General features: G+C 39.0%; 1 protein-coding gene across 2 annotated transcripts in view; it reads left to right on the forward strand.

Moving 5' to 3' along the window:
* The window catches only part of LOC134821714 (uncharacterized), a 46,985-nt gene that overhangs the window by 13,484 nt on the left and 8,816 nt on the right, over positions 1-24,685 (forward strand). Inside the window, exons 2-17 of one of the 2 annotated variants that reach the window (XM_063832447.1) lie at positions 5,263-5,317; positions 5,567-5,664; positions 8,703-8,743; positions 12,021-12,114; positions 12,347-12,459; positions 12,988-13,142; positions 13,451-13,526; positions 13,968-14,080; positions 14,619-14,740; positions 15,415-15,479; positions 15,763-15,890; positions 18,696-18,834; positions 19,084-19,192; positions 19,297-19,458; positions 21,215-21,297; positions 23,884-23,955. In XM_063832447.1, the coding sequence (XP_063688517.1) occupies positions 5,263-5,317; positions 5,567-5,664; positions 8,703-8,743; positions 12,021-12,114; positions 12,347-12,459; positions 12,988-13,142; positions 13,451-13,526; positions 13,968-14,080; positions 14,619-14,740; positions 15,415-15,479; positions 15,763-15,890; positions 18,696-18,834; positions 19,084-19,192; positions 19,297-19,458; positions 21,215-21,297; positions 23,884-23,955 (1,625 nt within the window). Of the gene's footprint in view, positions 1-5,262; positions 5,318-5,566; positions 5,665-8,702; positions 8,744-12,020; positions 12,115-12,346; positions 12,460-12,987; positions 13,143-13,450; positions 13,527-13,967; positions 14,081-14,618; positions 14,741-15,414; positions 15,480-15,762; positions 15,891-18,695; positions 18,835-19,083; positions 19,193-19,296; positions 19,459-21,202; positions 21,298-23,883; positions 23,956-24,685 lie in introns of both variants that reach the window. The other variant, XM_063832448.1, reaches the window with a different exon arrangement.

Below are 24,685 nucleotides of genomic sequence, written 5' to 3' on the forward strand. Positions count from 1 at the left end.
ATCCGGGCCTGGTATTGCTTGAGGTACCAGGTTCGATTCCCGACTCTGCCACTAGCCGTGGGGCGAGCGTCGTCGACGCTCAGCTAAGGATCCTGAGTGGTCTATGCAGCCCCCTGGTCCACTCAGCCAAATACTCGAGAAATCGGGTGTGAGGGTTAAATGAGGAGCTGCCCATTGCAGCAAAGTCTCGGGCGAAGAAAGTATGGTACACACTACCTTAACCGTCACTGGCCTAATGTATAATTGAATCCTTCGGCTTCCTGTAATTGGCTGGTTACACACTTGTGTAACAATGTGGCTGTTGGAATGTCCGAAGTAAAATAAGAGTTGAGATAAAAAAATCGACTTCGGGATCGCTGATCCTTTAAAGGATTCTTAACGCGTTGTTTCAATACCATCTTCCTCCTATTGGTTTAGCGTGTTCAATCCTCCCGAAGTATTTCATGTCTAATCAGCAAGCAAAGATCAAACAAGTTTAGTCACGCGAAAATCAAACTTTTAAATGCTCATTTTAATTATTGTGTCGTAACAGCGGTTTAATTGCCCTGTAAGATCCTTCAATGAAACGATCATAAAAAAGGTATTTCTGTTTATAAATAGTTGTATGTAATAAAACGTATGTCAGCGCTTACCCCTTCATGCGTAGTGTGAGTTTTAAATGATCATTTAAATTCCTCGCCGGTCAAAATATAATGTAACAACATCTTAGATCAGACTAAAAAATCAAAAATGCCAATAAAAATTTAACTGATATTATTAAATTTGTAGATCTACCTGTCATGAACTTTGTCAACGGTAAAATAAATAAATCAAGTGGTACCCGGTCGTAAAATCAATAATAAGTTCAAGATTCACAACCAGCAAGAGTACGAGATAAACTCATGTGATCCTCAGTCTCTCAGTCCTCACTCAGCAGGAGTTGGAGAATGGGGACGCGTTGTGAAAGCCACCGTAAGGAAGGCTTACTGTCGACGCCGACCAATCAAAAGAAGAAGACTGGCTAACTGGTCACGTGACAAGCGTTTGTAGAGCACGTGACTTCAGTTACACGTCTACTAGTTCAGTGGTGATTTCAGCGAGAAACCATTATAAAGTTATAAGTACTGACAAGAATTAAATTTCGATGCAGTCCGAACTCCGACATTTATATTAAATTACAGTACTGGTGCCAATCATTTGTTGCTGCACAAAGAAATGATACAGATTGATCTCAAGGATCTTAAAAGATCTCAAAGATATCAAAAGTTCACAAGAATGCTGCCTTTGACCCTGATCAGCTGATCAAATCTTTAATTTGCCCCAGTATCTACTATTATAGTATTATAGCTTACCATGGCCCTTTGTACCTGCTTCTTTGTTGAGTTATGTGTGACGTTAATTTGCACCCACTTTCGAGCAGATTGATCTGATCACTATTATAGCAATACAAGGTTTAATGATAATAATGTTGATGCATATTTGAAAATAACCATTATTAGCGTGATTAGCAAAAATTAATGTTGTAGCACCTCCCTGAGGCTAAAAATGTTGACTTGAAAATGCTATTTTGGACGGCAAATAGCGAATTTGCACGTGCAAATGTGTTTTTTATTGTAACATTTTACACGAATTTGTGCTGGATCTATTTTTTTTTCTGCGTTCTGAAATTTAATTTTTTTCCCAATCCTACGAAATTTAGCATCAGCGCAAGAAGCCAACAAAAATCTTATTCCTACGTGCAGCTTTCCTACGTGTAGCTTTCAGCGGGTAGACCCGTTGAGCAATATGGGAGGTCTAGAATCCTTTAATTAAAGACCTTTATCTTTTCCTGACTCCTGAAGGGACTATGAAATGCTATTTTACAGGTGAGAACATGACGTGTGCTAAATGGAAGTTTCGTTGACAATATTATCTGTATAATATTATTCTGGTACATTTATCATAACCAGTAACCACGACTTGCTGCATTCTTCAAGGAAGATTTGTGGGTTATCCTATCTACTATTGGTGACTATTCTGAGTTTTGTCGCTGTGGGTAACCGTAAGCTAAGATACCTGAATAATAATAGCAGTAGAAAGTTGTAACTATAGACATGTGAAATATTATATGCCTATCTTAAAAGTTCTTCCTGTGACAATCTTTAAAAATTAAATTGGGAAAAAACGTGGTCCATCTCGTGCTAACTTTCCTAATGTTTAGTATGTATTTATAATGACCAGGGTCTAGTATGTATCTATATCTCTATATCTCAGGAAAGTTGTGTAATAATACCATGGAAACCCTGCTTGGGTTTCCTAAAAGAACACGTATCTTGAGCGACCTCGTTGTGACGACCATGTTATATTAGACTGACGCCTAATAAAAGTGACTATGCCGTAATTTTAGCGTCAAATGTGTTGACAAAATACTTAATACACCGACTAATTAATTTATTTTACAGCTTAGCATATCCACATGTTTAGCAGAATTGGAACTCTTCTCCAATATTCTCACTTTCTTACACTCATCGCCTATTATAATAGCTGTGTTAGCGTAAAGTTTAAATGTTAGAGAGAAAACACTGGCTAAGTCCACCTAAAGTCGGTAAACACAACGTTGTCGTCACTCTTTCTGAGAATTTCTAAACGTCTAAAGGTCTGGGATTCCAGCTCATGATTGTCGTAAATGCGCGGGAACCCAAGTCAGAATCACTAATCAAGGCTTCTAAGTTTCCCTAATTCACCCAGTTCTCCTCTAATTACCCGTGGTTTGGTTTGATATTTCATAAACCATGTGTACTTTAAAATCCAGGAAATACTAGTTTCCATGCCAACAAGCCGGTTAATTTGTGAGTCTAACTTGGAGCGCGTCCTGTGATTGGTCAACAGTCTAAGGTCCTGTGTTGTGATTGGTTAATGGTTGGTCACGTGAGGTGGTCTGCATGTTTGGTGCGTGTGGGAGTCTGACGGTGACTCCCTGAACCACACGCAAATGTAGTTAACTACTAAAAACTGTTTAAATCTAATCATGTATTATGTATTATGTATTATGTATTATGTATTATGTATTATGTATTATGTATTATGTATTATGTATTATGTATTATGTATTATGTATTATGTATTATGTATTATGTATTATGTATTATGTATTATGTATTATGTAGTATGTATTATGTATTATGTATTATGTATTATGTATTATGTATTATGTATTATGTATTATGTATTATGTATTATGCATTATGTATTATGTATTATGTATTATGTATTATGTATTATGTATGTATTTTGTGAATGAAATCCCAACCTTATCCTATCTTATCTTATGATTTCTGTTTTCAGGTATGTTATCTTTCATGAATAATCTGATTATCTTGCTGATAGCCTTTTGAAATACGAATGATCTTCCCTTTACTGCGTTGTTTGCTATGTTCTTAAAAATTTTCGGTCAAAAAGAGTAGGCATGTAGTGAAAATTGCGAAAGCAGAATCGGGTAGGGTGGTGACAGAAATAACAGCAAACATATTATCGAATAGTATATAAACTATTGATAAAGTCAATTATATCTAATGTAAAAGGTCTATTAATATATAATGTTTGGTATATAAGTATATACTGGTAAATCCCGGAATTCGACTAATAATATGTCCGGAATTTGCGGTTCTAATGTATCTCACCCCACAAGTAGTAGCTGCACACGCCCTACGGGTGAATTTAAAAGCTTTAAACATGGGACTAAAATGTGCACACCGACCCTCCTTATTGATATTTGGTGCACGTGTTCATTTGGCGCACGTGGAGAACAAACACCACTCTGTACGCAGCATGTGCAGAGTAAAAACGAGTTATAACATCTAAAGCTGGGCTGCACTTCCGGATCTTTAGAACTACAACATGGCAAAATATTATCCACATGTTGTCCAGTGTCCACCCGGCGTCGGTCAGGAAGTTTTAAAATTTTACGGTAGATTTAAAACTTTTAAAATAATATAAGTCTGTTTCTTATGAGGAGTAACATGAATGATTGATAAGACAACTGACGACCAAATTTAAAATTTGATGTTCTGAAATTTGATGCCAAGACATTGAACCCGCGGCATGATCATTGAACCGAACTCTGACAATAACCAAACGAATAGTTCTAGATGTGAAGGATCATATTCATCCTTCTGGACACAGGACAACTGAACCCAATCGTCACTAGATATCCTTCTGGACAGCGCGTGAACAATACAAAAATAAATTTGTTTGGAAAACAAATAGAATAATATATAACAATATAATTTACAACAATGTATATCGACCAGATTTGAATCATCAATTAGTTGAGTCCATAGGACTCATAATTAGCTAAGCTTTGATACAAAGCATGCGAACTCAAAGTCGCTTTCACAACTTTTATCAACTGAATTGACAGAAGATCTGGTTCCTTTTATATACAAGAATAAATGAAGAAAAAACACCGGCTCCTCCTGCACCTGCTCCATTTGCTACACCGGTTCTTCTAAATTACATTTCGTAAAAAAATGGTACCATTTCCTAACGCAAGCTCACTTGCTCCTTCGTAAAGACCAACTCACATAATCCTTTGGTGGTTTTAAGCAACTTTAAATCGAAGGTGTCCGATAGAACTTAGAAGGTGTTCGAAGATAATGATATTATCTTAGAACACCCTCGATATTAAATGAAATTTGCTATGTTTAATTAAATAAATGAACGTTCTACAAATTCCATGGAATAAAGCGTAGCTACCGAATGCCAAGCTGGTCAGCCACTGAACCGAAAAAAAAATTGGAAAAATACTTAGAATTCTCAAAATTCTAAGTACAGTAAAACCCCGATTCACTGTATACCCCGATATACCGCGGCCATTTCCTTTCCCCCAAATAGGGCTGAATAGGGCTGAACAAACATAATGTAAACCAAACAAACCCCCATTTACCGCGGACCCCCATTTACCGCGGATGTTTCCTTTCCCCCAAACTCCGCGGTAAATCGGGATTTTACTATACCGAGAATATTTTGAAAGATCGAAATTGTTGAACCTAATTTGAAAAAAATATATAATATGTAGTAGATAAGATTAGGATAGTGCAAGATTTATAACGAACAGCTTCTGATCCTCGAAGGAGGGAGCAATTAGAGGAAGCTTCGTAGTTTTAAGGAAATGTGGTCAAGATAAATTTAGTGTGTCATTTATAGGGTGCTGTAATCAGCAACAACAATATTGCAGCGCCCAATTGTTGGTGCGTTTATTATGAACATAGGTGTGCGAATCTTGATTATCTAATCTTATTTCAGATTTGTTTGTCCGAAAGATTGCATCGCAACCAACTTCACCGGGGATTACACAGAGGTTGGTAGTTCATTTTACAAATTTTTAGCGCTCCTTCGATGTAGGCAATGCAGTATTTTTGCAGTATTTTTAATTTTCACAGTAACTGACTCAGTACTGTCGCAGTACCTTTTTGTCACAGTTTTGTTGTCGACATACTATCGCATGACCGATAGTTTGAGCTACAACTTCAATTATATAATAAATATAATGTTTTTACCAGTTTCGGGAGTAATAAAGTTTATTATTATCAATAACATGTTTTTGCAGGAGAGCGCACCTTGCAGAGACGCACAAAGCTTATTCTCTGCCAATAACGCTGTTGATATGTTTAAAGATGGGAATGGGACGTATTCTCTGATATCCAGGTTAGAGCCTTTTTAGTGTTTCTTCTCCTTACTCTTTTGGTCAGAAAATCTTATAAAAATTTTCACTGAAACCCTAGGCCTAAGTAAGCCATTTCTGTGCTGCCTGAAAAGTTTTTAGGCAGCACAGAAATGGCCTAAGATGGGAAGCTAAGGGCAAATAACTACAAATGAGAAACTTAAGCATCTGGATTCAGGACAGTATTCAATTTTTGGTATCTACTAAACAATGGTGCACTTTTCCTTGCCAATATCTCTCATTATCTTATTACTGTAATTTATATTACTCAAGTCTGAAAATATATAACACTCTCAGAGACGGGACTTGTAGGCAAGAAATTGATACCCTGGCAAGCCACCTTTGAACCTGACCATGTTTTACAATCTGAGCCCGAGTATTAATTGCCTGCTCTCTTCCCCTATTGGCTGAAACAATACCACGTGGCAGTATTTGATTAATAAGGGGTTCTTTGGAGAGTGCAGAGAGTGCAAGGACCATGTTTTGTCATCACGTGTTATCACGTGACATAGCCTTGGGTTTTTGGTAGGTCACGTGATGCTTTGTATTACAGCACGGCCCGGAGTTGCTTTACTATTAATGTTAGGGTACAGTCAGGCTGTCTTTACTCGTTGGGTAATTAATAGGGTGCATGTGTTGGGTATTGTATTTTTCAAGAACATGATCCTACACGCAAATTTTATCCAATTTATGATAAAAAATATGACTTATCTGGTAAAATCAACCAGATCTAACCTTTTTGACCTAGAAATAGGCTATATCTGGGGTAGAGTTCATATGACAACTCTATACATAGAAGCTATAAATTAAGAAGTGAACATGATCTGTTGATCTCTCTGAACTTACGACCGTTAACTTGTTCGGCAGTGAGTCGCATCAATGAATTCAGGAGAAATTGGATATTATTAAGTGTCTTGGAGAACTATCTGCTGTATTCGAGAGTCTTCTTGGGTCCTTTCAAGGTGACAGTCTCTCCGGCAAGCTTTTCACTCTTGTCCTAGCAGGAGCTCTTATAGAACTACGCCATCGACTAGCAGAATCTCCCCCACACATACCCAATCCCCCTATTTCAAAAGAAGGTATGCCACTGGAGTCAGCGTATTCAGATGATTGTAACTTCATGAACGTGGAAAAAGAATCCTTAGAAGCTATCCTACCAATAGCTAAGGAAGTCTTCAAGGAGTTTAACCTGTTCATTAACACAGAGAAAACAGAATTTACCCATGTTTTCCTCGCTCCTGTTGGGGAAACAATCCCTGGTCGTGATGATACCATGTTACGTGGAAATGAAGATTGGCGGAAGAGTAAGATTCTTGGGTCATTGTTGTGTAGTGAAAGTGATATAGCTGCTCGATGCATTGCTGGGAACAATGCCTTCTATAAGTTCACCAAGATCTGGTCTCAGCAGAATATCTCCGTTACCAGAAAGATAGCAGTATACGAAGCCCAAATTGTATCAATCATCATGTACAATTGCAGTAGTTGGTGTCCTACTGCAAAGTCACTAGAAAAACTAGACATTTGCCATAGAAAACACCTTAGATCATTACTGAACATTTATTGGCCTCATGGAACAATATCCAATGCAAACTTATACCTAAGATGTAACTCAGTCAAGCTATCAGATCGTGTCCCTAAAGCAAGGTGGAAGCTCCTAGGTCATATCTTGCGTAGTGCTGATGACTCCCCCGCTGCATTAGCGTTAAAGTTTGCTGTCACAACAAACTGTAAAGGGCGCGTCGGTGCGCATCGTAAGAATTTGTTCAAGATTATTGTGAATGATTTGACCCGTAGAGGTTTAAAACTTAACTCTTTGAATGATCTTAATAAGCTTAAGATATTAGCCGATGATAGAGTTGCTTGGAGAAACAAATTTTAACTCTAGCTGTCTTGATCTGTACTGATCACCATTTTAGGATGACTTGATTTCTTTTAGGGGTTTTGAATATTTTAATGGTGTAAACAGTTTCTTAATAATAATATTAAGTGTCTTTTGTGTACACTTTCTGATTAGCACATCGGTTGTGTAATGTGTTCCTAAGAATAAAAGAAGAGCGAAATTACCGCCCATTTTGCAATCAGACGCAATACGTGCGGAAAATTGACAATTTAATTGGCGTTTCGGTCATGATTGCTACTAGTTATTGTTCGTGAAGCACATATTCAAATATTCAAAGAACTTACTATCCAACCTAACAATTTTGGCATATTTTAGGCACTTTTAAATTTTTATCACTCAATAAAGTTGGCACAATGTTAACCCACCCTAATTGTGGTGAAATTGACGGCAGCCTAATTATATTCCTTGCTTCTTACAAAATACCTAACCTAACCTGTCAAGCTACCTTATTATACAGTTGTTATATACGTTAACCTAACTCTGCTCTGTATATTTTAGATTTACTACTGCCCACTGTCTACATATAGAGCCAGTAATAATAATAATATTACCGTCTGTCTACAGTTACTAGCAACATCCCAATTACTGTAAGTCTCATATCCTCTATTTACCTTCAGCCCTGAGATACCTAAGTAGGTACACACATGCGCATGGGTTGGTAAAGTTCTCATTATCTGCCCTGTAATGCCCCGAGGTAGCAGGAAATGAGGTCGATTATCTTGTTACAGACTGGCCGGTCTACTTTATTATGTCTTCTTCCAATCACCGGCCTCCTTGGCCGGGTATTATTGCACAAGATTTACAAAAATGGCTGATTATCCCTCGTAACAATATTTATAAGTTGCGGGATGGTTCGCTCTCAACTTGCAGTAGCGCGCGGTGCATAAATTTTGAAAAAAGCTTGCTGCAAATCACTCAGTAAATTCGCGCGCACACTATTATCTGGCACTGTCTATGTGAAAAAATTAATACATTTCCCGCTTGTACAGTCGTCTCATTTTAATCATTACATACATGCATGCTCATTAACATTAACTGGTCTGACCAGCATTGCCAAAGAGATGAATATGCAGCTAGATATTTTATGCAGATAAAACTATATATTTATGAATAACATTTCAGTGTGCATACGGCCAGCGTTGGACGAAGAAATTCAGAGCCATGTAAGTTGGATTTGCAGAATTTATGAATAGCTTGTCATTTTTTGTCAAGGACGTTTCTAGGATTTGAGTGCACGATATCACATCGTTTGAGCGTGTGGGTAGCAGTGGCCTGCTGTTGACTGCTAACGCATTTCGTGCGTAGTAGCAGGCCCCGCGTCATGGGGCAAAAATTATTGGCGTATGCTTGATGTTATTCATGTTTGTTATTATAGCGGTCTCATACTTATCAAAACAAGCTCCGGGCCGCTACCATCTGAATATTGTATCATATGATACATGAACATGAACTATTTCTAGACCGCTCAGTGCTCATCAAACTCAAGATCATTTGGGTTTGACCCGGCCAGGTCAGACTAAATATCGACAAAACTTGTCAGGATCTAGCAGAGCTGAAGATTTGGCTAAGAGAATGGTGCAATTATCAGTAAAATTTTATGGTATAAAATGTATTGTAGTCTACAAATATTTGAATATTGTTGAAACATGATTAGATCGGCGAGAAAGCAACAAGGCCAGCTCTGATAATATGCAAGATGATCTTAATTCAAGATGAGGGATTGATAAGCCCTGAGTTTGCTCAAACAATGGCTCGAGTTCAGAAAAATAACGACTTCATGCCTGATCACCAGTTGGAAGCTCAAGAAAATCAATGTGGCTTAAAAGAAGCACCACTAGAAGACAGATGAACATATTGTGAAGAGCCCATTCGTTAGAATTTCAATTCAATCGGTGGTCTCGGCCGGGCGTCAATTGAATAGCGACTCGGTCTGTGGTCGTATTGTTATCACTTCTTAATGAGACCACCGGCATTATTAATGAGAGATTATCGAGAGGTGCAGAAGTAGAGATTATAGAGATTTAAGATGCTTTACCTAACTCTCTAACTCACTCCTCGGAGTTAGGGGTACCAACATATGGAGAGGCTAATATAGAAAATACTGTTTCGTGCAGTGAGATATGGTAACTTGGAACATATCGATGTGGACAACTTCATACTGTTAAGTGGAGCGTAGGCGCTTAAATAATAAAGCCTTGAGCAAAGAACTGTACAAAATTCGGAACTGAAGACTGTAATTTAAACTATTCTATCGGAATTGGAAGTATGGAAGGGAATCGTTTGAAGTTTGAAGTTTGCGGGTCACGTTTTGAGAGACAAAGAGATATTCAAGAAATGATCCTCACGAGGTGTAACCATAGTTCCATCTTAATTTACGTATTTTTTTATTGAAATCTTTCAAATCGATCAATTACATACAAATTTACACAATGAATGAACAACATTAAATTTTCTCAAAAGTATAAGACTCCGATAAAATCAGATTTTCTAGGACAAAATGTATGTAATCAAAGGACCTGAGGGTCACCAAAACACAGATGTTGAGAGCAAAATGCACCTCCTGCACAAGTATGGGCCCACGAAAATCTTAAATTTTAAATAGAATTTCAAATAGAAACACACAAAAATATCAAAAGCAATCAAATCATATAATAAAGTGAAATCCATGATGTGATGACATGCACTAAAATGAGAAATGAGAAATACAGACAACAGGGATTTAAGCTCCTTATGAACATATTGTTAGCTTTAGGTAAACTGCTTCACATCTCTGTCTCGAGGGAAAAATCTAGATCATAATCAAAGTCCTCCGGCATAATTTTATCCCACATGTAGGAGGTCAATTTGCTTTTGAACTCAGAAATAGTCTCTATCTCACGTATATCTAGAGGAATATGATTCCATTTGGAATGGGTCCTAAAGTAAAAGTTCTTAGCAAAAGCGTTAGAGCTTGCTCGTGGTAAGATCGAGCTTACAAAACATAAGGGGTCCATGTGGCTATTTCTTAACCTTGAGTGGCCTTGATATGGTTGCAAATATGAGGATAAAGTGACAGGAATATGTTGCTTCACAATTTTAAAGAAGAAAATAAGGTCAAGAAAGTCGAAGCGGTCTTCTATGGGCATAATCTTAAGCTGTCTGCATTTCTGAATGTATGTGGATGGTGGATAACTCATATACTCCTCGCGAAGAATCCACTTAATAGCACGCTTTTGGAGGCCCTCCAGCTTGCTTATCTGGGATTTTGTGACCGGTCTCCATATAACTGAGCAATGCTCAAATTGACTTCTCATTAAAGTGAGATACAGTACTCTACGACGATTTACATCTTGAACAAAATAGCAATTTCTCCTTGCCATGCCTAATTTTTGGTTGGCCTTTGAGAGGACTTTAGAGCACTGGTCTTGCCAGTCGAGATTCTTGGTCACAAAAACACCCAAATCCTTTTCATGATCGACATAGTCAAGTGCGATTCTTCCCATGGAGTATACAAAGTTAAAGAGTGGTAGGACACTAAGGAGGGAAACTGTTTCGGATATCCTTCCTGCGACGGTGAGGACCTTACATTTGTCGGGATGAAATCTCATTTTATTAGAAAGAGACCAGTCATGGAGATAATCAATGTCCTTCTGCAGTCGCAGGATATCAGACTCCGAAACAATCTCACGCCAAATTTTAGTATCATCGGCATACAGTGACAGTTGTGTGCCAGGTGAAGAAAGAAAATTCATACCTCAAAGAAATTCAGAGAATCATGTTTAGTCAAACTAAATTGATTTAAACTGTCGTTTAGCTATAAAAGTATAAAGCATTTGTTTACAAATAAGCTATTAATTCCTGGATCCAAACCAACAATATGAACTGTCCGTGTCCTTTGAACGCCAAATTAAGTGTGCTCATAACTTTGACAATTAAATCTATTTATGTCACAGCTGGGTTTTGTGATCACTATTTTGCTACCACTAGGAACTACGTTAAAACTGACTTCTTTTATAATTCATACAGCACTATATATCTATTACATTTATTGAGAACTATGTAACGTGATGGAAATATTTTAAACGGGTCATATCCTGTCCAAACCCAGGATGCTTAACACGAAGAATTTGTTGTAACTTTGTATGAAAAGCTTTAATACGTATGTTAAATATCAGATATGCTTCAAATTACGTACTTCAAATTACATACTGAATAAATAATATGGAATCATGATAACCCTGGAATCTGGATTTAGCTCAATGGGACCTTGATAATGGCTCCTTTGACTTCAAAAAGAAAAACGAACCTTAGCATAACGCTTCTGAGCGGTCACGAAAGAGTTCATGTTCATGTCTAACATGATAAAATAAAAAAGGAATTCTCAAAATTGCAATATGAGAATGTGACTGCAAACTTTTTCAGTAACAAATTTTCCTAAATATTGTAACTTTTTATCCTCAGTTTGTACAGGAGACCTTAGTCTCGCTAACGATGCCTCCATCTGTATCGTAACCTGTTCTCTGCCTGACTACGAATGTCCACGTCAGTTCAAACAGTGAGTATTTGGGTGTAAAAAAAATAGATTACGATTTCCAATACGACAACAAGATATTCGAAAATCTAGACGTCATGATTTTGAATGAATAAAGAAAAATCGAATCTATTATTCAAAGTTCGACATACACATTGCACATATTGCACATATCGCGGTGTTCTTTCTGACAATCAATTATTTTTAATCGCACTAACTCTAGCTGTCCTGGTAATACAATACTTAAATATTTTAGACGTTGTGCCTGCCCGTGGAGTAAGCCTATACTAAAGGATATAAATAAAGGAATATGTGTGAGAAGTATACGGGATTGTCCTCCGTATAACACGTATATTCTACCTAAAAACGGTAAGTTTTTTTCTGTTATAACACGTATATTCGACCTAAAAACGGTAAGTTTTGTTCATTTTTTGGCAACATTTCATACAGTTTATTGTTTCTAAATTGCAGTATCGAATTCTAAGTAGGGATAAACCTGTCGATCAATTTAACTAAATAGTCTTTTAGCTTTTCATCGTATTAGTCCGTTCTTTAATTGCTAAAGCTAGATTCTAAGATGCAGTTATATTATTAAACTGTTCTATTCAACTGAAAACGGGGTTTAGCTATTTAGTGCTTACGGACCATTTTGATTTTTAGTCTAACGAAAATTTTGCTGAAACAGCAATTTAGCTGTATAACCCTTTAACTTTAAAGTCCACGCTTCATCTCACCTTCAGGTCTATTATAATTTAACTTTATGAAGTCCAATCTCTAATTGCTACTGAAAACTGAAAACGGGCTTTAGCTATTTAGTGCTTACACGGACCATTTTGACTTTTAGTTGAATGAAAATTGAAATGTCGGACAACCGTTTACGCTTCATCTCACCCTCAGGTCTATCAGAATTTAACTTTACGAAACAGCCGGAAGACTTGATCAAGAAGCGGGGAGATAAGATAAGGATGCAATGTACTGTTAACGGTAACACCAACTATCAGTATTTCTGGTACAAGTCCCAGACTCTCGTCATGGGCTCTCATTCTATCAGCGTGAGTTTTACTTTCATTTCTGACGCGAGAGGGAGGGGAATTGGGCACTATATCATCAAATCAATGCCCAATGGTCTGGGTCATTATCAACCAATTTGGAGCACCCTAATACAAGGTCAACCTTTCGTATAATTCAATTATGACATTATATAACCTGGGGACCCCAGCATTTTTTTAAAAAGGCTATTATGTTCATATTCATAAACATATAGATTCGGCTGAATGACAGGCTGAGCGCCGCCCAGTAAGATCAAGACATCATATTTATACCTTATATTGTTAACTATATTAAACTACCTCTCTTTCAGAGATCCATAGACGGATTCCTACAACAGACGGGTAACCCCTACTACGACATCAACTCTGTACAACCATCAGATTCAGGTTAATAAAATTATCACAAAATGTTTGGTTTTTTAGCTAATGGTTTGTTTATCTGGCTCTATACTAGTTGATTTGATCAAAAACGTTTTACTAAAGCTTATTAGCAGAACATTTATGTTTAAATCGTATCATGGTGAGTCTTTTTTGGCCCACTACGGGATGATATCTCATTACTCATTACTAGTATCCGTGACAAAATAAAAAACGATCGATTTACACTTGAACCTGATCGTATATATACGATCAGGTTCAAGTGTAAATCGATTTTTTTTTCATGAATCAGTTATGCTCCGATAACTGATTCATGATATTATATATATATATATACATTATCATGAATCAGTTATCGGAGCAACTCGAAATGTTTGATCAATGAGAAATGAAACCACTTTTGACTTAAAGTTAGTGAATTAGGAAATAATTAATTAATTTGTGTGACAGGATATTATCACTGTGTGGTGAGGACAGGAGATACAGTGGCGGGTATGAGGGATCCTAAATATGGATCCAGAGACGCCAAGTACTCCATTATCTCCAATATTGGATATCTAAAGGTTTGTTATTTCCGATATTGGATATCTTATGGTGTGTTATCTCCAATTGGCTCAGTGGCTTAGTTGGTTAATCTGCTTGTCTACTGGCCCTGACGTTGCGAGTTCGAATCCCAGTTGGGCCAAGATTTCAAAATTGATGGGCAGCCGTCACTCACCAAACCATGGTGTGAATGGTAGTGGCTCTCATTAGAGCTGCGAAAATAACACGAGTGCATATGCCTGGGGTTGCGTCCCGACTATGCTGCAGGGAAATCTGTACCGAAAGGACCGTGGCCGCACCGCAAAAGAAAAGGAGATCGGCCCCTCGAATCTCGATCCTAGCTTGCTAGGTTCGCCATTGTTGTTGTGTTGTTGTATCTCCAATTATATTGGATATCTTAAGGTTTGGAACTATTAGAATGGAAATCGTATCAGTAAGGTTTTCTTATCGTGACTAATACATCTGTGATATTGGTATTTCTTTGCTGTACCTATTAAAAAGGTTCTATGTAACCCTTATAGTTTACAAATAACACTGTAATTTCACTATAATTGACAGGTAGCATATCTGGATACACCAAATCTAGGTGACACTGTTACCATAGTGACACAAAAAGAGACCCTAAAAACAGTGCTGCCTTGTGACCTCCCCAAGAGTGAACCTCCTGTAGAGGCTGTCTGGTAAGGCTCACCAAATACATGATTACTAATTACTTATTATAATTACTAATTATTATGAATTACTAATTAGCTTGGTTAATTCATTAGAATAAATCAATTATTTGGCACTTTAATCAAACTAAGCTTAGGATTTGATGCCATTTGTTACAAATTTGGATAAAACTGCAATGAAACAAATTTAAATTATATCATAAAGAAACCTAGTGCATTTTATGGTTGTCAAAGGGGCATGCAACACGTGCAACCTGTGTAGTATTGCAACCTGTGTGGTATTGAAACCTGTGTGGTATTGCTCAAACCAAACCGTAACCTAGTAAAAATTAGTGGTTTGGGGCATTAAATAGAGTGACGGCTAAATTAAAGTTTAAAATCTAGGTCTCTTTGGAAATATAAAACTACAATCTGTTTGCTGACGTGTGCCACTTTAAGTTCATATAATAATGAATGAATAACATGACAAGCTTGTGGACAGAATTTTATTAACATTTTATGGCGATTTACAAAATATTCTCTTTGATAATTTCAAGGATAGTTTATGGACTGAAGAAAACTGCCAGATTGGTCAACAAGGGGATGTTTCTCAAATTTGTACCATTACATAACAATTAATAAGTTTATTTGCTTTTCTGAATAATTGTTCAGTTTTTGTAATTAGCTAATGAGTCATGATTCAGGTACAAGGGAGACAAAGTCGTTAACGATAAACGAATGTTCGTCGTACCTCAGGCTCAAAAAGCTGGTTTGGAATTTTAATTCCTTAATTTTATTTCAAGATGAGAATCATTCGTGTTTAATCCTAATTGTTTCGATTTTAGTTATCGACTTTAATTTTCTACCTCCCAAAACAAGATTGATGTCAGAATGGCCTACTTATATTCCGGCGCACGCCGCGCACGCCTGAAATTTGTTCTAATATTAATCACCAGTTAAAGCAACAACTAGCAGGTACTCAATAGTCACTCAATAGTCACTCAATAGTCACATAATAGTCACTCAATAAAGCAACAAGATTAAATCCTTAGGTGACAAAGCGAAGCGGGGCTCCCTCTACATCATCATGGCAGAAACGGGAGATGCTGGTGTATACACCTGTAAAGCAACATACGGAGGCGAGACTTTCGAGGTCGCTAAAGTAAACCTCGAAGTAACGGTGGGTTTTATAGTCAATAATATTGTCTAAAAATGGTATGATTTTAGCTATTTAAAGTATTTTTAAAGTATTAAATAGTCCATTAAACTTCAAGTTCTGAGGGACGAATAACTCACGGTTATCAAGGTAGTGGTATTTATCAAATAGCGAGAATAAAGTCCTAGTAGTAGTAGTAATAATAAGTATGATAATGTTCGAATATACTGGATTGATTCAAGTGGTAAACACCTCCTCTACAGGGAATGATAGGACAGCCGATCAGTGACCCGGAGATAGTGGTCCAGGTAGCAGGTCGAGCTCGGGTCACCACTAACCACACCACTAACCACACCTCTAACCACACCACTTACCACACCACTAACCACACCTCCTCTACAGGGAATGATTGGACAGCCGATCAGTGACCCGGAGATAGTGGTCCAGGTAGCAGGTCGAGCTCGGGTCACCACTAACCACACTACTAACCACACCACTAACCACACCTCCTCTACAGGGAATGATTGGACAGCCGATCAGTGACCCGGAGATAGTTGTCCAGGTAGCAGGTCGAGCTCGGGTCACCACTAACCACACCACTAAGTTCTAACCACACCTTCTCTACAGGGAATGATAGGACAGCCGATCAGTGACCTGGAGATAGTTGTCCAGGTAGCAGGTCGAGCTCGGGTCACCACTAACCACACTACCACTAACCACACCTCCTCTACAGGGAATGATAGGACAGCCGATCAGTGACCCGGAGATAGTGGTCCAGGTAGCAGGTCGAGCTCGGGTCACCACTAACCACACCACTAACCACACCACTAAGTACTAACCACACCTCCTCTACAGGGAATGATTGGACAGCCGATCAGTGACCCGGAGATAGTTGTCCAGGTAGCAGGTCGAGCTCGGGTCACCACTAACCACACCACTAACCACACCACTAACCACACCACTTACCACACCACTAACCACACCTCCTCTACAGGGAATGATTGGACAGCCGATCAGTGACCCGGAGATAGTTGTCCAGGTAGCAGGTCGAGCTCGGGTCACCACTAACCACACCACTAACCACACCACTAACCACACCACTTACCACACCACTAACCACACCTCCTCTACAGGGAATGATTGGACAGCCGATCAGTGACCCGGAGATAGTGGTCCAGGTAGCAGGTCGAGCTCGGGTCACCACTAACCACACTACTAACCACACCACTAACCACACCTCCTCTACAGGGAATGATAGGACAGCCGATCAGTGACCCGGAGATAGTGGTCCAGGTAGCAGGTCGAGCTCGGGTCACCACTAACCACACTACTAACCACACCACTAACCACACCTCCTCTACAGGGAATGATAGGACAGCCGATCAGTGACCCGGAGATAGTGGTCCAGGTAGCAGGTCGAGCTCGGGTCACCACTAACCACACTACTAACCACACCACTAACCACACCTCCTCTACAGGGAATGATAGGACAGCCGATCAGTGACCCGGAGATAGTTGTCCAGGTAGCAGGTCGAGCTCGGGTCACCACTAACCACACCACTAACCACACCACTAACCACACCTCCTCTACAGGGAATGATAGGACAGCCGATCAGTGACCTGGAGATAGTTGTCCAGGTAGCAGGTCGAGCTCGGGTCACCACTAACCACACCACTAACCACACCACTAACCACACCTCCTCTACAGGGAATGATAGGACAGCCGATCAGTGACCCGGAGATAGTTGTCCAGGTAGCAGGTCGAGCTCGGGTCACCACTCACCACTAACCACACCACTAACCACCACTACCACCTCCTCTACAGGGAATGATAGGACAGCCGATCAGTGACCTGGAGATAGTTGTCCAGGTAGCAGGTCGAGCTCGGGTCACCACTAACCACACCACTTACCACACCACTAACCACACCTCCTCTACAGGGAATGATAGGACAGCCGATCAGTGACCCGGAGATAGTTGTCCAGGTAGCAGGTCGAGCTCGGGTCACCACTAACCACACCACTAACCACACCATTAACCACACCTCCTCTACAGGGAATGATAGGACAGCCGATCAGTGACCCTGGAGATAGTGGTCCAGGTAGCAGGTCGAGCTCGGGTCACCACTAACCACACCACTACACACACTAACCACACCTCCTCTACAGGGAATGATAGGACAGCCGATCAGTGACCCGGAGATAGTTGTCCAGGTAGCAGGTCGAGCTCGGGTCACCACTAACCACACCACTAACCACACCTCCTCTACAGGGAATGATAGGACAGCCGATCAGTGACCCGGAGATAGTTGTCCAGGTAGCAGGTCGAGCTCGGGTCACCACTAACCACACCACTAACCACACCACTAAGTACTAACCACACCTCCTCTACAGGGAATGATAGGACAGCCGATCAGTGACCCGTAGATAGTTGTCCAGGTAGCAGGTCGAGCTCGGGTCACCACTAACCACACCACTAACCACACCTCCTCTACAGGGAATGATAGGACAGCCGATCAGTGACCCGGAGATAGTGGTCCAGGTAGCAGGTCGAGCTCGGGTCACCACTAACCACACCACTAACCACACCACTAACCACACCTTCTCTACAGGGAATGATAGGACAGCCGATCAGTGACCCGTAGATAGTTGTCCAGGTAGCAGGTCGAGCTCGGGTCACCACTAACCACACCACTAACCACACCTCCTCTACAGGGAATGATAGGACAGCCGATCAGTGACCCGGAGATAGTGGTCCAGGTAGCAGGTCGAGCTCGGGTCACCACTAACCACACCACTAACCACACCACTAACCACACCTTCTCTACAGGGAATGATAGGACAGCCGATCAGTGACCCGGAGATAGTGGTCCAGGTAGCAGGTCGAGCTCGGGTCGGACAGACAGCAACTTTCTTCTGTGCAGGAGTCGGTAACCCTGTACCTACTGTCTCCTGGAGCAAGGAGGACGGTGAGTTCTGAGTTCTGAGTTCTGAGTTCTGAGTTCTGAGTTCTGAGTTCTGAGTTCTGAGTTCAGTCAAGGTTGCAGTTTCATGGTTGCAACCGGGTTAAATGGCATGCTGGTTTTGAGCAAGTTTAAATTAAACTTGCTCAAAACCAGCATACCTTTTAAACCAACCCAATTAAACTTTAATTGGGTTAACCTACAATATATTTAAGGGCCGGTTAAAACTACTTCTTTAAATGTAATGAATTACAGGCACGAGAATTGTTGAAAGTGATACGGTGGGGCTGTCAAACTTTAACAGAAAGCTCACCATCGCAAACGTTCGGCCAGAGATGACACGAGATTTCGCTTGCACTGTTCGGTAACGGCTTGAAATTTGTTATAAAACTGCTTTAACCTGAGTCCTGACTAGTTTTACTCTTGGCGTTAATGAAACTATTAAAGCTGATATATAATCCTCTCCAGATCAGAGAACAGCATGAACTCAAGGAAGACCATCCTTTACCTTTCTATCATGCCCTCGTCCTACCAGATCAACTTCCAGGAGACCCCCTCCTCCCAGATCATAAGACCTAATGTGTACACCAACTTTACCATGCGGTGTGCCATAACCGTGGACCCTGTTATGTAAGTGTCACGCTGTAGCCTGTATCACGCTGCTGACATGTGTCTAGGTTACCCTTTTTTTGGGACAGTACCTTCTGTATGCAATACGTGCACGTTTGAAATACATGTTTTGAACAGAATGTGGGCACGTTATGAATGTTATCATGGTTCTAATGTTTTCCATTTTTTTTCAATTTTCTGTATGTCAGTCTGTATGACTATAATACATAAGCAATCAATAGGCACGTATACAATGTGGTATAGCAATCCATGATATGTAATAATAGGATGGTGCGGATTTTATGGCCTGATGAAAAATAACGATAGATTATATTAATATTATATAGTTCGGAGTTTCGCTGCTATCTGGTCAGGACCAAACCACCAAACTAGTCAACCACTCGAAGGACCTAATACTAACTGCCACATATTTCCAAATATCCCCCACTTTTTCTTTAGACGATTTTTATGCTGATCGAAACTTTTGTACGCGCACCGGTTTAGAAAATATAAAAACCTTTGTTATTTAAATTTACAATTTTTTTAAATGTTTAAATTGAAAACCTCGGGAATGTTCGGCTATTGTTTATATCATTCAGATGTTCGCGATTAGTACAGTCTCATATTAAGGTCAATCGACGCTCAACTTACTTTATGAAGAGAAATGAGAAACTTAAAAGCAAAATTCAAGCACAAATCAATTCTTTAATTACAGTTCAATGAACCACCAGTACCAACGTCTTACTGATGAACGACATAAATTTGCCTTATAAGCTCTCAAAATTTAATTTGCCTTATGAGCTTTCAAAACTCGAATAAATACTATTTAGTTGAGTCCTAGCTTTAGTAACTGTATTTCGGCTCTAAAATCATTATTCCTCGGCCAATTTTTTATTTTTTCATGCTGATTTGGAGGATATTAAAGCATTTGACCCTGCCAAAAAAGTTTCAGTTGTATATCTTTTACGGTTTTTGCAGAAAGTTGCGTTAAAGTCGATGCCGTGGTGTCAGTAAAATGGCACAGATATATATATATCGTCTCGCTTTATATATAGTAAGATTCTGTAAAACATTTTTTCGTCGGCTGTGTACTAGTAACGCAGTTGGTAAAAACGCCAGTTTAAGCCAACCTGTGTTTAGAGGTTGCGAGTTCAATCCCCGTCAGGGGCAGTTCTCAACATATAACCAAAAATGGTAATCTTTTTTTGCTCTTATGAGTGGGTCAATCATTTATTTTGAATTGTAGTTGACGAAGTGAGAGTCTCCACTCAGTGTGTTAAAACATAATTCTTTGTCGACAAAGAATTATGTTTTTCGTCAACTACAATTCAAAATATATAACCAAAAAGGAACGACCGATCACCAAACCATGGTATTGGTGTTGCTTAGCACAAAATGGTACACGGACTAGGCCTTGGAAAAATTAATTGTTGGTAGTTGTGATGGGCTCCTCGTGCAGAAATGCATGAATATCTTCCTCCTTGCTAACACTTGCGTGAGCACTGAGCTTGGAGAAGCATCATGAGCGGGCGTTGCCAGGTAACTGGCTATCCCGTGAATGGAAGCTTGTGTAAAAAAAAGGGGGGAAAAGTAGAATATACTAAATATCTGTAAACATTTTGTTTTGCAATTTGCATGACACAATGCATGACATTTAATACAATATTCTGTCCACCTGCAATCCTGCATGTCTTTTTTGCATGTCTTTTTTGCATGTCTGTTGCATGATTACATGTTGCATGATTCACTAACCCTGACTCCTAAGTCTCTACCACAGTGAAGCGCCGGTTATGTACTGGATCAAGAACGGAGCCTCGCTGGACATGAAGCCTCCCAGCAGAATAAGAACTGAAACTACAGGTAAGTGCGCAGAATAAGAACTGAAACTACAGGTAAGTGCGCATAATAAGAACTGAAACTACAGGTAAGTGCGCAGAATAAGAACTGAAACTACAGGTAAGAGTGAAGAATAAGAACTGAAACTACAGGTAAGTGCGCATAATAAGAACTGAAACTACAGGTAAGTGCGCAGAATAAGAACTGAAACTACAGGTAAGTGCGCAGAATAAGAACTGAAACTACAGGTAAGAGTGAAGAATAAGAACTGAAACTACAGGTAAGTGCGCATAATAAGAACTGAAACTACAGGTAAGAGTGAAGAATAAGAACTGAAACTACAGGTAAGTGCGCATAATAAGAACTGAAACTACAGGTAAGAGTGAAGAATAAGAACTGAAACTACAGGTAAGTGCGCATAATAAGAACTGAAACTACAGGTAAGTGCGCAGAATAAGAACTGAAACTACAGGTAAGAGTGAAGAATAAGAACTGAAACTACAGGTAAGTGCGCATAATAAGAACTGAAACTACAGGTAAGAGTGAAGAATAAGAACTGAAACTACAGGTAAGTGCGCATAATAAGAACTGAAACTACAGGTAAGAGTGAAGAATAAGAACTGAAACTACAGGTAAGTGCGCATAATAAGAACTGAAACTACAGGTAAGTGCGCAGAATAAGAACTGAAACTACAGGTAAGAGTGAAGAATAAGAACTGAAACTACAGGTAAGTGCGCATAATAAGAACTGAAACTACAGGTAAGAGTGAAGAATAAGAACTGAAACTACAGGTAAGTGCGCAGAATAAGAACTGAAACTACAGGTAAGTGCGCAGAATAAGAACTGAAACTACAGGTAAGTGCGCATAATAAGAACTGAAACTACAGGTAAGTGCGCAGAATAAGAACTGAAACTACAGGTAAGTGCGCAGAATAAGAACTGAAACTACAGGTAAGTGCGCAGAATAAGAACTGAAACTACAGGTAAGTGCGCATAATAAGAACTGAAACTACAGGTAAGTGCGCAGAATAAGAACTGAAACTATAGGTAACTGCGCAGAATAAGAACTGAAACTACAGGTAAGAGTGAAGAATAAGAACTGAAACTACAGGTAAGTGCGCATAATAAGAACTGAAACTACAGGTAAGAGTGAAGAATAAGAACTGAAACTACAGGTAAGTGCGCAGAATAAGAACTGAAACTACAGGTAAGTGCGCAGAATAAGAACTGAAACTACAGGTAAGAGTGAAGAATAAGAACTGAAACTACAGGTAAGTGCGCATAATAAGAACTGAAACTACAGGTAAGAGTGAAGAATAAGAACTGAAACTACAGGTAAGTGCGCAGAATAAGAACTGAAACTACAGGTAAGTGCGCAGAATAAGAACTGAAACTACAGGTAAGAGTGAAGAATAAGAACTGAAACTACAGGTAAGTGCGCAGAATAAGAACTGAAACTACAGGTAAGAGTGAAGAATAAGAACTGAAACTACAGGTAAGTGCGCATAATAAGAACTGAAACTACAGGTAAGTGCGCAGAATAAGAACTGAAACTACAGGTAAGTGCGCATAATAAGAACTGAAACTACAGGTAAGTGCGCAGAATAAGAACTGAAACTACAGGTAAGTGCGCATAATAAGAACTGAAACTACAGGTAAGTGCGCAGAATAAGAACTGAAACTACAGGTAAGAGTGAAGAATAAGAACTGAAACTATAGGTAACTGCGCATAATAAGAACTGAAACTACAGGTAAGTGCGCAGAATAAGAACTGAAACTACAGGTAAGTGCGCAGAATAAGAACTGAAACTACAGGTAAGTGCGCAGAATAAGAATTGAAACTATGAGTATGAGTTAAGTGTGCAGGAGAAAGGAAATATATTATCAAAGCTGGCAGTAGGTAATGACTAATGATACAGATAATGAAAGTTCTAATTAGTAATAAGATAGTTTTGTCGCTGTAAGACAGTTTCATTCATTATAAAGTTTTAAGTTTCATCCATTCCTCTCAATTCACCAGTCCAATCTTTGTCCTATTTTCCTATTTTAATTGTCAGTAATCAACGTTTTGTGGTTACTCTTATAATGACAGTTGTCTAGATATCTTAATGTTAATCTGTATCTTGTTGCAGAAAGAAGTGTGTAACTAGGTGGTAACTAGGTGGTAACTAGGTGGTAACTAGGTGGTAACTAGGTGGTAACTAGGTGGTAACTAGGTGGTAACTAGGTGGTAACTATGTGGTAACTAGGTGGTAACTAGGTGGTAACTAGGTGGTAACTAGGTGGTAACTAGGTGGTAACTAAATGTTAATCTGTATCTTGTTGCAGAAAGAAGTGTGGGTAAAGTGGTAACTAGGTGGTAACTAGGTGGTAACTAGGTGGTAACTAGGTGGTAACTAGGTGGTAACTAGGTGGTAACTAAATGTTAATCTGTATCTTGTTGCAGAAAGAAGTGTGGGTAAAGTGTGTAACTAGGTGGTAACTAGGTGGTAACTAGGTGGTAACTAGGTGGTAACTAGGTGGTAACTAGGTGGTAACTAGGTGGTAACTAGGTGGTAACTAGGTGGTAACTAGGTGGTATCTAAATGTTAATCTGTATCTTGTTGCAGAAAGAAGTGTGGGTAAAGTGACCATCAGAACGAGTAAACTAATCTTCGACACCCCAAATGAAAGTGACAAAGGTTAGTTTTCAGTTGCCTTATTAGTTACTTTAATGTTTTAAAATCCGTGGACGCTGGAGGCCCTAGTGTTCATAGGTATGTCTGTTCAATTTAATTCTGTCCGTCCAAATAAAAATCCGTTCAAATTCAAGTATCCCATTGCAAACTTATTATCCAGGATATGACTACTTTTTAATTTCGGACAATTTCAATTTCATCCGGACTAAATTATATAATATTGATTAATTTTCTTTCTAACTTCCTAATTCTTCTTCCGTTTTTCCACATCACCGTTTATTTATCTTTTATTCAAGTGTACACTGTACGTGTATGATAACTACTAAATGTTTACTTTAGTGCTGAATAAGAGCGATGCTCTGTTCTCTTTCACTCATTGTTTACTACTTACAGATACAGTCTGTTTCTAATTTATTACTTTCGTTTTTGTTACTTTCTTCACATATTTCAGCTGTAGTTATGCAAGGCTTCAACAAGTCTGAAAGTCATATAAACATAGGCTACATGATAGGATTCACTGTACAGTGTACCGTCTAGGTTGCCACAATACATATTTTGTAATTAATCATTTCATATTCCCATATTATTCAATCCAACAGACTTCAGATTTATATCATAGTAACATGTGCCCGTACTCAGATTTGTCGTGTTGAGACTTGGCGATCAATATCACTGGTATTTACACATTCTTCTCAGCGTACTTACGTTGCAGCAACTCAGAGTCAGACGCAAT

This window comes from Bolinopsis microptera, chromosome 10 (assembly GCF_026151205.1).
Source record: "Bolinopsis microptera isolate Bmic1 chromosome 10, MBARI_Bmic_1.0, whole genome shotgun sequence".
Classification (NCBI taxonomy): domain Eukaryota; kingdom Metazoa; phylum Ctenophora; class Tentaculata; order Lobata; family Bolinopsidae; genus Bolinopsis; species Bolinopsis microptera.